We start from the raw sequence: 16,128 nt of genomic DNA on the forward strand, positions 1-16,128 counted from the left end.
GCTCACACCTCTGTCTCTTTCTGTCTCTCAGTAATAAATAAAAAGTTAAAAAAAAATTACAAAAAAGTAAAATCTTAAAAAAAATATCCAAGACATTCTTGGAGTTTTATAAAACACAGGAGTTGTATACTCAACAAAAGCAATCTTCAAAATAGTCACACAAAAAATATTGTAACTTCCCACAAGGTATTCTGCAATCATTAATAATTTGGTTATTCTTTCATTACAAAGCCTTTATTTCTTTGTCAGAGGCCTCAGTCCCAAAAGGAAGAAGAGATAAATGACTATACATCGTGCTGTGTTGTAGAAGTATAAACAAGTATGTGGACAGTCCAAAAGATAGTAGCACCCCTGTCACCTGGAGGATTCAGGAGCAATAGAGCCATGGTCGTTTATTTGTTCACTGTTTTTAGTTTGCAGTCCTAAAGGGAGAAAAACAGTGACAATGGAGAGAAGGAAGATGCAAGAGAAAAGTGGAGGGACCAGAGGCGAGAAAAATTCATTTCTTCCCCTGCCTCAAAAATTAGGGAGAAAAAAGAAAAGGGAAGTTTTGAGGTTGAGGAAGGAAAGTTGAGGGAATTCTTCCTGGTATAAACGTTCTCAGTAAAGCAGGTAGATGTTGGCTGATGTGACGAGGGCCGAATTTGGAATCTTGGGAGAAGAAAGGGTCTGGAGTAGCCTGTGGGAAAATGGAATCCAGTGGGCATGGATGGAAGCATGGATCAGTGGTAATGAGCACCCATGCAAGAGGAGAGAGCTGGAATAGAGCCTGTCCTCGTAGTGAGGTGGTTTTTCCCTTCCATGTTGTCAAGACTAAGAACCGAGGAGAGTGTTGGTTGTGGCCTAAACTGTGAATTGGCGAGGCAGGAAAGCATGGCAGGAGGTCTAGGGGCTAAGAGCTTCTAAAGAGCTCTTGGCTGTGGGCAGGGCTTAGGGGAGGGGGAGCTGAGCTGAAGGATTGACTGGAGTGTCCATATGGGTAAGGGACACTTACCCATGTGGGTAAGGGAAAGCACACAAATCCTACTTTCCCTCCCTCACCTGTATGGCTGCCGAGTAAGGTACCTGGACCCTTGCCTTGCCCCTCGCCTATCTGTGTCCCCAAATTGCCTTTACTTCACACCAGCCATGGTTATGGCAACACACACTCCTGTTCTTTCAGCCCACAAATAAGACTGTGTAGAATAAGGAGATATTACAGAGCTTTCATTTTGTTCTACTCTGTGGTCCTTTATCCTTTTTCTGATTTAGCTTCTCATTTATATATTTTCACTTTCACATGTCACTAAGTTTAAATGTTTAAACATTTCCCCCTCCAGTAGCCAAAAAGAAAACAAAGCAACAGCTAATATACTAATAAATTTATTTCTAGCTACAGGAGATAAGCTTCAGTGCAATGTGGCCATAAAGTATGGCTCCCAGGCTTAGGGGAGAAGCAATAAACTTTCATAAATAAAATAATTTTAAAATACTCCTGGCAGTATAAATAAGAGTAAAATATAACATGTAACAGCCAACAACAGAGCTCCTTACAAAAGAAAGCTATAAACTAAAATAAGGAAATGTTTGCAGCTTTTTGTTGTCGCCCTACACTCTAGGTGGGCCGCCTGGAGAATTCACAGTGGGAAGTTTTTGACTCACCTTCTGAAATGTTGCCCCTATTACATGTCCTGACACCTTTTGATTTGCTGAAGATCTGTGATAATCACCAAGGAAACCCATTGGGTACTAATGCTACAAATAAGACAGTTCTCAACACATTTCAAGGTGTCAGAGAACACTTTTCAAAAGGAGAGAGAGTAGGAGGATGCACCGGACCGCGTCCCATGGCTTCAGTTAATGCGGGAGCTTACAAGGCTCAGGGCTCACTTGACTTTCAGTCTTGCTCTGCCGCTGATCTTTAAGGAAATGTGGAGTTCTCCTGGGCTCTACCTCAGCTTTCATTTGGGTTTTCAGCCCGGGAGTCACATGGGCAAAAGCATAAAAAATACAATGGCATTTTAGTGATCAGTGCCTTGGTTTGAAAGACTGTTGAAGTGATGGATTGTTCTCTAAAAAATTAAGGAGCAAGCAAGACAAGATATCCCTCTGTCCCTCTCTTCCTCTCTCTGTTTCTCTCTCTCTCTCTCTCTCTCTCTCTCTCTCTCTCTCTCTCTCTCTCTCACACACACACACACACACACACACATGCATGCACACGCTCACTCACTCTCAAACCAGAAGTGATAAAAGACAGGGAATTGAAGAGCTGCCAGTAGAATGAAATCAGAATTTATCAGTGCTTTCATTCAATACATTGGCAATTCCCAACCATTTGTAATCATGGGCAATATGTTTGCTGCTGAGAAATGGGTTGAACGTACTCTCTCCCTTCAAGGAACTGAAGACTTTGCTGGCCTAGAGTGAGTTACACTTGGTCACATGGGCTGAGTCTGGGAGGGCTTAGTGGATAAACTTGGTTTAGAAGGTGATAGACTAACCTCTGAAGGGAAGGGCATTCCAAAGACGGCATGAAGGGGTCAAGACTGTGAAGGGAAATATGAATGAAAATTAGTTGGGCCTAGATTTCAGAGATTTCTTAAATGCCGATTTAAGAGTTTGGACTTTATCGTGTAAACAGTAGGAAGCCATAGAAAAATTTCAGAGCAAGAGATGTGGTTTGTGTTTTACATTTGTTTTATAAAGAGAAATCTCTGTTGGCAGTAAAGACGAGATGAGAGACAGATGATGAGAGCTCTAGGGAAACAACAGAGGGAATGATGTGGGCATTCCATTTATAAGTTGCTATGCCTGGTACTGTCTCAAGTTGGGGTGGGGTTTTTTTTTAATTCTTTTTTTTTTTACTATTTATTTATTTACTTATTTATTTATTTTTGCTGGATTATATGGAGAAAGGCAAGCTAGCACAGAACTTTTTTAATTCTGAGTTTGGGGGCGCCTGGGTGGCGCAGTCGGTTAAGCGTCCGACTTCAGCCAGGTCACAATCCCGCGGTCCGTGAGTTCGAGCCCCGCGTCAGGCTCTGGGCTGAAAGCTCAGAGCCTGGAGCCTGTTTCCGATTCTGTGTCTCCCTCTCTCTCTGCCCCTCCCCCGTTCATGCTCTGTCTCTCTCTGTCCCAAAAATAAATAAACATTGGAAAAAAAAAATTTTTTTTTTTTAAATAATTCTCAGTTTGATTTCACCCATTAGTAGCCAAGTGTTCATGGGCAAGGAAGTTAAATTCTGTCTCCTGTTTCTCATCTGCAGAATGGGGGTAGCAATGATGCCTTCTGCAAAGGGTTATAACAAGTATTTACTAAATGTATACATATGCATAGCCCTTAGAACCTTGTATGTGCTATGTGCTAAGTATTTTATTTTTATCTTTTTTCTCAGTTCATTCATTTACTTGCTCGTTTAGTCTTTGTTAATTTGTTTTTAAGGCAATCTAGAGTAATCTATATTGTCATTAGTAAATTTTGTTTGCAGAATTTTTCTGAAATTTTCACCTTCTTTTCTCAAGTGCTCTTGGACCAAATTTTTTTAGCAGGAAATAAGGAGGATAAAGCCTGTAAATTCGAACAGCTACTTCCCCTGGATGTGAAGTATAAACAACATTTTTGTAGAGAATGCTGCTGCATGGTGGTCCTTAGTGTCACTGTAGATCATGAGGAACAGGGGAGACGTTAAGTGAAGTTCCAGTATTGGGAAATTTGGGCAGGCTTACTTTACGGCACAATGTGGTTATATTATTCTGATAAACAGATTTTGAAATCCCAGAACACAGTGTGAACTACATTCAAATATGAATGCAGAAACACCTTCAAAAATCTCCAATAAACATTTTAATTCCCTATGTCTTTACTTCCCTGTTTGTGAGTGCAACTGAAAAAACAGTGCCACATTCTTAAATTGGAACAATAATTATGTCCCATGAATGCAATAAAAATTATAAGTACTTTTATTAAAGGTAGACTTTATTTTATATATATGTATATATGTATACATAATAATATATATGTATACATATACGTATATATGTGTATACATACATATATACATATATGTATATATATACATAGTAAGTACAAATATATATATACATATATATTTATTGTATTTATTATATAAATAACTGCAGGCTAGCATTCTGAACAACTCCAGTAGTAGAGGAATTGTTCCTTATATTTCCTTGTGCAGAGACAGTGTTCTGTTTCTTCTCAGTGTCCGGACTCTTGTAAAACAGAAAGCCGGCCCCATTAGGTTATAGGAAGAGTCTATAGGATTTGGGGCGGGGGGGGGGGGGGGGGGGGGGGCGTGGCAGGGAAGCTAAATATCTTGAAACTTTTTGCCTTTGAAGAGCTGAGAAAGCAGTTCTTGACGAGGGAGATAAATACAACTCCTCTGTATTGTTGAGGTGAACAAAGCTTTCCTTGATACTAAAGGTTTTTAATACTCTTTATTGATGGGAGGCGTTCTTTTATTTGATCCATCAAGATTACCAAGCCACATGTTCCCATCCCTAACTGAAATACGGCATCATGAAATCATGATTAAAGTTATAGAAACCAATTTGTGAAGCGGCAAGAGATGACAGATACTTCATTTCCCCTCTTGGTTACTGGGAATTAAGTTTCAGTAGCATTGAGGAATTCTGAAAAAATAACTGTAAGTTATTTAAATTATATTCTTCACCTTTTCCCTTGGATTCATGGCTAAGCAATTTTGACTAGTTCATAAATTAGGACAGTGTTGTTGTTTTGTAATAAGATAATTTAGTGAAAATATTTTTGCAGGACTGTGATTTGTGTGGTTAGAATAATGAGCAAAGATTGCAGAGGAATCAGTGATTTGTAATCCCAACCCTGGTAGGCACAGATGTGTGACTTTAATGGAGTAATTTATTTTTTCTGATAACATTTGTCCAATCTCCTTTGAGGAGCTTTTGTGAGAATAAAATGAGTGGAGTTATGGGAAAGCAATTTAAAACAGAAAAGCACTAAAAATAACGAAATGTAGTTGCTGAACATCCTGAAGGCATCTTAGTAGAACAAATGGGAGTAAAATGTTGAGAGCGTTTGTTTGATTTTACAGGCAACAAGGGAAACTCTCAGTCGCCACTGCACTACCCTTGGTGATGCTCTTCGAAAAGAGAATGATTTTGCTCTTATAATTGATGGGAAAACCCTCAAGTATGCCTTAACTTTTGGAGTAAGACAGTATTTCCTGGACTTGGCTTTGTCATGCAAAGCTGTTATTTGCTGCAGGTAAGTTCTCCTTAATATTGTCAGATTTCAGTAAAGAGCACCTTGCTCCTAAGTTCTTAATTTTTGAACTTCCAGATTCTATCCAGAATTTGTAAATGTCAGGTTATTTGTTATTTCACTCACTCAAGACTGAAGGTTTACAACCTGGAATAGAATTTAGTAGCAGAGTCTTAGTGATCATTAGTAATTATTTTTCATAATTTGAATCAACAAGTTTATTGCCATCTCCTGTGTTCAAAATCAGTTATTTACCTACATTTCCATGTTTGGTAATTTCTGTAAATGTTCTCTTTTCTACACATCAATCTTAGATCCTGCTTCAAGGACTTAACTTTAGGAAATGGCAGGATGGGAGGTGCTTGGTCATTTTCCTCAAGACTGTTTCTTGACTGTACATTCCTCTTTCCTGTAATTTATGATATTGCCCATTTCCTAAATTAGAATCTGTTTTGAGTTATCAAGGCTTGAATCCATAGAACTACATTTTTGTAAACTGTTCACTCCAGTCCTTCCCAAACTTCTTGTCAAAAAATCTTCCCCATATCTTTGTCTTCATTGTTCCCCTATATCCTAAAATTTAAAGTGTATTGATGGGGCACCTGGTGGCTCAGTCGGCTAAGTGTCTGCCTTTGGCTCAGTTCATGATCTTTTGGCTCTTGAGTTTGAGCCCCGCATCAGGCTCTGTGCTGACAGCGCAGAACCTGCTTGGGATTCTCTCTCTCCTCTCTCCTCTCTCCTCTCACCTCTCACCTCTCACCTCTCACCTCTCTTCTCCCTCCTCCCTCCTCCCTCCTCCCTCCTCCCTCCTCCCTCCTCCCTCCTTTCTCTGCTCCTACCCTGCTTGTGCTCTCTCTCTCTCTCAAAATAAATAAACCTTAAAAATTTTTAAATAAGAAAGAAAGAAAGAAAGAAAGAAAGAAAGAAAGAAAGAAAAAGAAAGAAAGAAAAAATATATATTCATGGGACAGCTGGGTGGCTCAGTTGGTTAAGTATCCAACTGTTGATTTTGGCTCAGGTCATGATCCCAGAATCATGGGATGGAGCCCCACGTTGGGCTCCATGCTAAGCATGAAGCCTGCTTAAGATTCTATTTATCTCTCCTTCTGCCCCTCTCCCCCATTCACCCTTTCCCTCTCTCTAAAATAAAAAATAATTAAATAATTTTTTTTTTAAATAAATAAATAAGGGGCACCTGGGTGGCTCAGTCAGTTAAGCATCCGACTCTTGGTTTCGGCTCAGGTCATGTTCTCATAGTTCACGAGTGCAAGCCCCAAGTCGGGCTCTGCACCAATAGCATGGAGCCTGGTTGGGAGTCTGTCTCTCTTCCTCTCTCTTTCTCTGATCCTCCCCCACTCGTGTTCTCTCTCCCTCTCTCTCAAATAAATATTTTTAAATTAATTAATTAATTAATTTAATGTATTCATGACTATGCCCAGTGTCTTCACCGTGGAACCCAGGGATTTTCCTCTTTGCCGTCCACCTACTGAGTCTTACCAGCTGGTCATACCAGGTCCAGGTGGCAGTGTCTCCAGTGTTTCTCCTCCTGGGAGATGAAATCTTAGCAAGGCTTCTGAAGAATTTCTCAGAATTTGTTCTTTTAACATTATCTTTAAATGTTTTCTATTTTCTTTTATTATTACTTTAAAATATATATTTACTGATAAAAGAAGGTTATGCTAGGGGCGCCTGGGTGGCTCAGTCGGTTCGGCGGCCGACTTCGGCTCAGGTCATGATCTCGCGGTCCGTGAGTTCGAGCCCCGCGTCGGGCTCTGTGCTGACAGCTCGGAGCCTGGAGCCTGTTTCAGATTCTATGTCTCCCTCTCTCTGACCCTCCCCTGTTCATGCTCTGTCTCTCTCTGTCTCAAAAATAAATAAACGTTTAAAAAAAAATTAAAAAAAAAAAAAAAAGAAGGTTATGCTTTTTAAACCTTTTTTGTCTGGGCTTATTCTCTTAAATATCCTGCCTATAATCTGCCTCCACATTTATAAGCCATGCCTTGTAGATATTTCCGAAATTTCAGCTGGAACCTATTTTGTGAAACATATTTAAACCTAACTTAATAAATACCTTTTATAAAGCATCATTTTCAACCTATGAAATTATACTCAGAGAATTAAAAGTGCTTATTCCAGGAATCGTATTACTTTAGTCATTTATTTTTCTTCACTGTGGTATGTATTGATAAATGTTGCTGTAAAACAGCTCTTGGATAGCATGTTGTACATACTTAATATTAGTAATATTCAGGCTTTCTGGTTAATCACGAAGAAAGAATTAGAGATTAATTTATCTTGATGGTCTCATTTGCACTTTGCTATCACCATCCTTTTTAAAAATCTGCTTTTTCCAGTGACCTTTCTTGATTCCTTGCTAATCTCTTGACCAAGTCTTAGTAGTGTTCAACTCTGACACCGTTCGATCAGGATAATTGTGTGCCAGATCTAGTTGTTAGTCACTTTCACTAATGGGATCCCAAGGATCAACAAAAGATTGCTCAAAAGCACATTAAGTGATATGCCTGTTGGCTCCTGCTTGAAAACAAAACGGAATACAGAGCTCTTTAGATTCAGTGATCGGTTCTCTTGGTCTGGCCCTACTGTGTGCTGAGCAGATGGGCCGCACCTACAAGGATGAATAAGACTTCCTGCCTGCTCTCCTTCATGTATCCTTTTTTTTCCCTTTTAAGTAGAATCACAGTTGCTTTGAAAGCTGTGGGAGGCCAGTTCTCATAATGCAGTCCCTGCAGCTGATCTCATTCTTAGAGCATTGCTTAACACAGTACCTCCCACCATTCTTCCAAAAGTTGAACCACAAAATTAAACAATAGCAGAGGGAGAGAAACACTAGAAAGCGGAGTCAAGGGAGAAAAAATATGTTGTGAGCTTGTGAAATTCTCTCCCGAGATCCTTGTTCTGGATGGCTCACAAGTCACATGGATCTCAGGGCTCCTCTGGGCCCAGGTCCCTGGGAGGGAATCACACTCTGCCATGCACGTGCAACTCAGCTCTGAAACTGAGCTTATAAAGATGTGTGTGGCCCCTTCCTCCCTCCGTCCTGTTTTATGCATGTTTGAGGACCTGAAGGTCCCTATGCAGACACTGGGTTTTTTTTAGAGTTTTTAGGGCTTTTTTTTTTTTTTAAGTAAAATATCTTTCCTCAGCTTTTTCTTCTGAGTGCCTTCATACTCGCTCTTTTCCCCTAAGGACTGTGGTTCAACTTCCAGTCTGGTGTTGAGAATTCATCAGTGCCACTGCTGTAGTTATGTCTCTTCACCTTCTTGGCTGCCTAGTGCCTCCTGGCATTTTATCCAGTGGCGCAGACCGTATTCCTCTCATTCAGCTTACTAACCTTGAAGTACAATTTCCATGATACACTTTTGTCACTTGTGAGGAATAGGTGGGCAATTCTGTAGATCTTTCTTTACCATTAAATGCAAGTGGCACTCCAGGTTCCCAGAAGATGACAATCTCCCAGCCTCAGGAAATTCTCTATTTTCTGCTATTAGAACATACACTCCAGACAGATACTGAATATTATTTCAAAATACATTACTGTTTCACAAATTTGCTTGTGTTCATTCTGTCTTTATGGGTTTCTCCCCACCCAACTATTTTCTGATATTCCTTTTTTTTTTTTTTTTTTTTTGGTCAGTCCTCACGTGAAAATCATCCAGAGTCTGCTCTGGGCCACAGCTAGAGTGGAAGTGGAGAGGAAAGCCTTCCCGTAATGGATAATGAGGCTCTCAATATTAGTTCCATCTTCAGGATTACATCAGCCACTTTCTTCCCTGACATTATCAGCAGAGAGGGCAGAAGGCAGTTTTCAGTGTTTGCCTAATTGACACAGTTATAAAGATGAGCGTTTTTCCTGAAAAGCCTATAGTTGAATTGAAAGAAACAGTTGTTCTCAGTCAGTAGTCATTATATCTCTCACTCACTGCCATTTTCTGAAGGGACTATTCAGAGACAGAAATAATCCCCTCGTTCCAAAATTATTCAGGGCTTTGGAGTCCTGGTTTTGGTTTACAAAGGGAAGGTTTCATGTTATACTTCAAGTAATTTTTTTAAGTATGTAAAACCCAAGAAGTAAAATGAAATCTGTTTTTATCTGCCCAACATGTCCTGTATTTTTATAGATACCATGCAGGTTTTTTGTTTTTTTTTTTTTTTTACCTCTGTGTACACTCACCTGTATAACCTGAATAGTTTAATAGGAAATATGCATCTAACGTTAGAGGAGTTTCTGATCAGTTTTCCTGGTTATAAACATAAACTCCTTGTGGTCCTTCTTTCCTTCTTTTCCCTTGCTCAAATGCACCAATTCCATCATTTGGTGGGATCAGATGTTTGAAGAACGTGAAAACTCTGCATCGTTTTCAACACCCCTCGCCCCCCACCCCCCCCACCACTCCCACAAAATACACATATACACAAATATGTAAAATTGAATTCACCATTTTAGGGGCTTCACAGACTCCCTAAAACTCTTACACAGGTAGGAGAGGGAAAGGCTTGCTCCAAGACTTGTGGAGATTTCTGTGCCCAGCGAAAATCAAGACCTATTCTGCAGCGTTACTGTACCAGATAAATAATTCCTCATCTCAGTTACCAACATTTTATGCCCTAAGTTCTTAGAGCTTGCATAATTGGTACATATAATGGCATTTTATCTGAGGATTCATAAAATTCTTGTTCTAATTTTACCTCTCTGGCACTTTGGCTGCCTAGTGGAATTTCTCTGGCTTTGGTTTTGTGACCTGTAAAAAGAAGAGCTTGGCACATAGCAATGATTCAAATCCTACACAGAGCCTGGAGGTCTAAGCAGCAGAGAGTAGAGCTTCTCTGACATAGAGCCATGGGAGAGCCGTGCACATACACGCCTTCCTCAGTTATTTCCTTCCAGCTTGAAAGCCGCTGGGCCAGAGGACCTCTCCTGGCCCTTTCACTTTCTGGACAAACCCTTCTTCTGTGGGCCACTCTATGCTGGGACGGGTCTGTCTACCGCTTGGATCAGCTTAATTTGTGGAAGCATCTGTTCTACCTCTTTCAATATTCCCTCCAGAAGAGGGTGGGAATGTTGCAGGGAAGTATTGCTGTGTGTTAAATAGCATGTGGTTTCTGAGATCCTCATCAGTTCACATAACCCAGCCTTTCAAAGAATTTTACATTTTTTCTGTAGTTGTCAGTTTAGCTTAAACATATTTTGAAACTTATGTTCTGTGACAGTTGGTTGAAAATTGGCCTAGAGCCTCCAGCTTTTAGACTGTCTAGTAATCACCGTTCTTCTACATAATTTATGTACTTATGTCTTCTGAAAAGCAGAAGTTAAATTGAAGTAAGCATTTTTCCCGACTTGCAACATCTCTAATCAAAGTTTAACCCCCTTTTGGGCCATTTTCCCCATAGTGCATTAAAAAAAAAAAAAAAAAAAAACACTTCAGTGAGAGTCGTCACTCAGGAGTGGCATTCCAGGCAAAACCTTTCACCCTGGTCTGATCAACCGGTCCTCCTAGAAGAGGTCTAAAGGGACCCTTTGAATACTCTGTGTCATAGCATGACTGCATTAAGCAAAGGGTCAAGACAGATCTACTTCTTGAATCTTTTGGGATTGTCTTAAACTTGAAGGATTTCCCTAAATAAATGTTCTGCATTTAAAGGGTAGTCATAAAGCACAAATGAAGCTAATAAATGCTCAACAGACATTCCTTTAAAGAAAAAAGTTTGTGAACACCATTGGATGCCAAGCAGATGTTTGGCTTTGAGAAGACTTACAAACTGTTAATGAATGTCAACCCCGTGTTTGCTTCCAAGAAAATATGAATAAATGTTGGAAATGCTGAGAGAATATTTCTTTCATACATGTATGGCTAAAAGAGGACATGCTGAATAAGTTTTATAACTTCATAAAATGCCCATGTTTTGCTTTAACATCATATAATAAGCTGTTCAGCCCTGTCTGTCTCATTTGCTACTCTACCTCTCCTGAGTAATGTTAAATAATAAGGCCACGGTACTGTCTGGTAGCCACTTATGTTATACAGTTCCCCACCAGGGAAGTCCATATTTGACAGTAAAATATTAATAAATCTCAACACTTCAGAATTCCACTACAATTCAACATTATATAGTTTTAGATATGATCAGTTTAGATAAACCACCATCACCCAACAGCCGCACGTGCACACGCACACATGCACAGACACCGATTGGAACTGCAGATCATATAACTCCAGTAAAACAGAGTTAACTTGTACTGGAAAGTATATAAAATATAAGCATGCAACTTAGTGAATTTTCATGAAGCAAGTACACTCCTGTATCAAGTACTCGAGCATAACCAGCACCTCAGAAGCCCCCGCACGCTCCCCTCCCTGTGGCTTTATTATCCTCCCAAGAGTAAGTGCTATCTTGATTTCCATGATCATGCTTCTTAAATGCTATCTTACTCGTTTCAGTCTTTTTCTGTTTTATATCTTGCTAACTTGGAATAAGTGTACGTATCTTCCATAACTACATTCAAATTCTTGATGATTCTTTTCTGTTCAGCAATTTTAAGTACAGACTCTGCAGCTTTCCACTGAGGCCTCCCTAAAGCTTTACATAAATCAATAGTCAGCACTCTAATGTGTCTTCAAAAACAAATCCACCTAATAGATTATGTACAGTTCTCTTTCAGTTCTATGGTGATAGAATAAAGGGCTTCATTTTCCGATTTGTTAAGGACATGGTATATGGAACCTACAATATTTCTTCAATCTGTCTACTGACCTGATTTTGTGGGGGAAAGGAAAGCAGAGTTACTTTGGTGTAACTGGTTCTCCTTGAACCCATAGGGTTTCTAGTGATCACCTTCTTTCTAATAAACCCATGTGAGCCATCCCCATTTAGAGCAATTAGAGGCTTGGCATTTTGAGCCAGGCTAGGGCTTCAAGAGTCAAGACCAGGTAGGATGTAAGCCATGAGTGTTGAACAGCTGTAGGGCATGGAGTAAAGAGAAGGAAAAGAGCACATCCTAGAGGAAAATGATCTTGCAAAACAAGAGGCATATTACCAAGGAAGCAGACGGAGAGACGAAAAATGGATATAATAAGCTTTTAAGTTAAGGCATGAAAGAGGAGGTGGTTCCAGATAGTATTTTCCAAGAGGAAGGGAGTATTTCATAGAGCAAAAGTGGGCAAACGTTTTCTGTAAAGGGCCAGATAGTATTTTAGGCTTTCTGGGCTATACAGTCTATGTCACAGCTACTCAACTCTGCCACAATAGCGTGAAAGCAGCTCTGGACAAAATATAAATGAAGGGGGTGACTGTGATCCAAGAAGTCTTTATGTAAAAAGCAGGCTACCGCCCAGATTTGGCCCTGGGGTTATAGTCTATTGACCCCTGCATGGTGTCTGTGGCTCGTGAATGAATGATGAGCGGGAGACATTCTGACAGAACATCCATGAGGTTCACTCCAACCTCCCTAGGCTGTAATTTCCAGCTTTCTTTTCTGGAAAACTGAGACATTTGCCAGTCTCTCTCCACCTGCCTGTTTCCCTTTCTCCATGATTCCTCAAAAATGACTGACATTATTTCCATAGTGACAGCTATACAGCCACTCTAGAGGGTCCATTAAATTTCTCTGTGTCCTGGGATTCAAGAAAAACCGTTAAAATGTGGAATTCCCAGAATTCAATTTGTTTTTGAATGAAGTGTCAATAGATATTTATGTGTCTCAGTAGGAGATAGATGAGGAACTAGGACCACAGATATCAGATCCTGCTCTGTCACCGAAATGCCTCCCCTCTGTTCTAGGGGGATGTGCCAGCAAGATGCAAAAGGACAATTCCAGCCACGGGACCAGGCGGGAAGGGGCACAAGCTAGCCTTCCCCTTAAGCTGGAAGTGGTCCAAAGCCAAAGTGAAGCAAATTCTTGTTTGATTTTTATGCATTATTTTAGCTTCTGCCCTACATGCCACTTCCTCTGCACTCCACCTTAGGAAAACATTCTTAACTATTTAATATGTTCCCTTCCAAATGCCACACTTTATTTGTATATGTGTGCCACTGTGAAAAATACATAATATGGTTATATGTGTGTTGAAATGAGAGATCTATATTTATATTACTCCAGCACAAATTTGTTGCCTCTTTAATTTTTCTACAGTTGGGAGACTATCCATGTTACCAGATGGAAAGCAAGTTTATTTCTTCTCACCACTGCTCATTGTTATCTAATGCATCATAATAATATACATCATTTTATTTATGCTCATAGCAATGGCCATATAAGTTGCCTCTAAACCTTTGCTACCCTGGAAAGTGCTGAAGGGAATATCCTCTCTACATAACCATGCCAAGTGTTTTTTTAATATATACTTAAGAATGGAAGTGTGTGGCTGTGGCTATATCTATATTTTGTTTCAATCAGAATTGCCGCATTGCTCCAAAGCAGCTCTACTCAGAGTGTGCATTCCCAGCTTTATGTGAGAAGGTTGCTGTTTCTGCACCTTAACATCAACGCTGGGCGTCCCTGAATTTATAACTTTGTCAATTTGATGGTTGAAAAGCACCTTGTTGTTTTCACTTCTCTGATTACTAGGGAGATTAATCATCTCTTAATATAAAGAGAGACAGAGTGTGAGTGGGGGAGGGGCAGAGAGAGAGGGAGACACAGAATCTGAAGCAGGCTCCAGGCTCTGAGCTGTCAGCACAAAGCCCAGCATGGGGCTCGAACCCACGAACCGCGAGATCATGACCTGAGCCAAAGTCAGACGCTTAACTGACTGAGCCATCCAGGCACCCCTAGCATCTCTTAATATAACTACCTACCTCTCTAGATTTCTGCTTTTGAAGTTCATTCATTCATTCATTCATTCAGCAAATATTTTTTGAGCACTCGCTATGTTTGCTATGTATAAGTTCTATAAATAAAGCAGTGAACAAGAGGAAAATCCCTGCCTTCACATTGTAGCTGTTGTTCAATAAAATCATTACACATATATATTCAAAGGTAATAATTACTGTGTATGATTGTGTGTATAAATGGTCATAGTTGATTTATTATATATCAGATAGATTTATATGAAATCCTTGGTAATAGTTGCTATAAAGAAAAGCAGCACACTGAAGAAGAATAGGGGTACTGAACTGTCGGCTGGGGTTTTTTATGGCCTAATTGAATATTTCTGGTGAGAAATCATACGTAAGGCTTCTTTCTGGGGCGCCTGGGTGGCTCAGTTCGTTGAGTGTCCAACTTCAGCTCTGGTCATGATCTCACAGTTCATGGGTTTGAGCCCCGCGTCAGGCTCTGTGCTGACAGCTCAGAGCCTGGAACCTGCTTTGGATTCTGTGTCTCCCTCTCTCTTTGCCCCTCCCCCACTCACATTTTCTCTCTCTCTCTCTCTCTCTCTCTCCCTTTCTCTCTCTCTCTCTGTCTCTCAAAAATAAACATTTAAAAAAAAAAGATTCCTCTCTGACCATCATTGCCTTTTCTGTGCCTTAAATTCTGTTTTATGTTATATTAATAATGCTAACCTGGCTTTCCTTTGTTTTATATATGCTTTGTCTTTTTTTTTTTTCTTCTAAACCATTATGTTCAATCCTTCTGTATAATATAGTGGTTAAGAATACTGTCTCTAAGTCCACATTGCTTAGGGTTCACTCCTGGCTTCATCACTTACTTGCTCTTTTTCCTTAAATTATATAATCTTTCTGTGCCTCAGTGTCTTCATTTGTAAAATGACAATAATAGTAACCTCTTATAGGGTTCTTCTGAGAATTGAATGAATTAAAACAAGTAAAGTTAGAACATAGTGAGCAAATAAGTGTTATTATTACCTGTTATTATAAAGCGTGTCTCTTTTAGACACCATATTGCTGAATTTGTTTTTTGTTTTAATATAACCTGAGAATCTCAGTCAGTGAATTTAACCTATTTATATTTATTATAATTATTACTATGTCGGCCTCATTTCTTTTGTCTTATTATTTTTTTTAATGTTTATTGATTTTGAGAGAGCAGGGGAGCAGAGAGAGAGAGAGAGAGAGAGAGAGAGAGAGAGAGAGAGAGAGAGAGAATCTAAAGCAGGCTCCAGGCTCCAAGCTGTCAGCACAGAGCCCAATGCAGAGTTCGAACTCCCAGACCATGAGATCATGACCTGAGCTGAAGTTGGACACTTAGCCAACTGAGCCTCTATAACTGCTTGTTCTGCTTATAACTGCTATAACTGTTTGTTCTGGTTTCATGTTTTCAGTATTTTCCCAAATTCTTCCAAGGTTTTGTTGTTTTTTTAATCATACTTTTTCAAAATTCTTGTATCTTTTTATACCAGTTCTATTTCCTTATAAGTCATTATAAGGCTTTTTTTTCCTTTTGTGCTCATGATATCCTGTTTTACCTGTGAGATTTTTTCCCCCATTTTCCCTAACAGCAGCAAAGTCCTTTGGGAGAAAGATGAAAGCTACATCCTAACTTGCGGTAAAATTGGAGACAGGGCTCCATCTGAGCTTAGTGAATCCCTGTCCCCTGCCCCTCATTCCTTTACCCAAGTGTTGCTTTTCTTAGAGGCAGCCATGTTTTGGTGAGATTACCTGCATAAGGTAACACTGAAGGCCTTGTTAACACACCCACATCATTGGCACCTGTCCCTGCCTGGCTCCATGCCCTGAGGTTGACCAAATGGTTCCAACTTTCCTGTCCCAAGGTAGGAGATGGGAATTTTCCTGGGGTCTTAGTTTTAGGGCATTGTGGATACTCCCAAGAATTGGGGTGTCTTTCAACACGTTATTTGGGGGAGTTTGAGTTTCTACAAGCTCTAAGCCTAAGCCACAGTGTTTACAGTGAGAGAGGAACCCCTTTGCTCCATGCAGCCCACTCTCACCTCCCTGACGCTGGTCAGCCT

The 16,128-nt window shown here is 40.0% G+C and overlaps 1 protein-coding gene and 1 long non-coding RNA gene across 8 annotated transcripts in view; both read left to right on the plus strand.

The window, feature by feature from the left end:
- Window positions 1-16,128, plus strand: part of ATP8A1 (ATPase phospholipid transporting 8A1) — a 239,196-nt gene that overhangs the window by 157,748 nt on the left and 65,320 nt on the right. For all 7 annotated transcript variants that reach the window (XM_086705145.1, XM_086705147.1, XM_086705146.1 and 4 more), the window contains one exon: window positions 5,073-5,245. In XM_086705145.1, the coding sequence (XP_086561271.1) occupies window positions 5,073-5,245 (173 nt within the window). The remainder of the gene's footprint in view (window positions 1-5,072; window positions 5,246-16,128) is intronic.
- Window positions 6,185-14,226, plus strand: LOC147582021 (uncharacterized). Its single transcript, XR_015250489.1, has 2 exons — window positions 6,185-6,915; window positions 7,158-14,226. It is a non-coding gene; the product is annotated as an uncharacterized LOC147582021 (long non-coding RNA).

This window comes from Puma concolor, chromosome B1, assembly GCF_028749965.1.
Source record: "Puma concolor isolate L17-30 chromosome B1, mPumCon1.1.hap2, whole genome shotgun sequence".
Taxonomy (NCBI): Eukaryota; Metazoa; Chordata; class Mammalia; order Carnivora; family Felidae; genus Puma; species Puma concolor.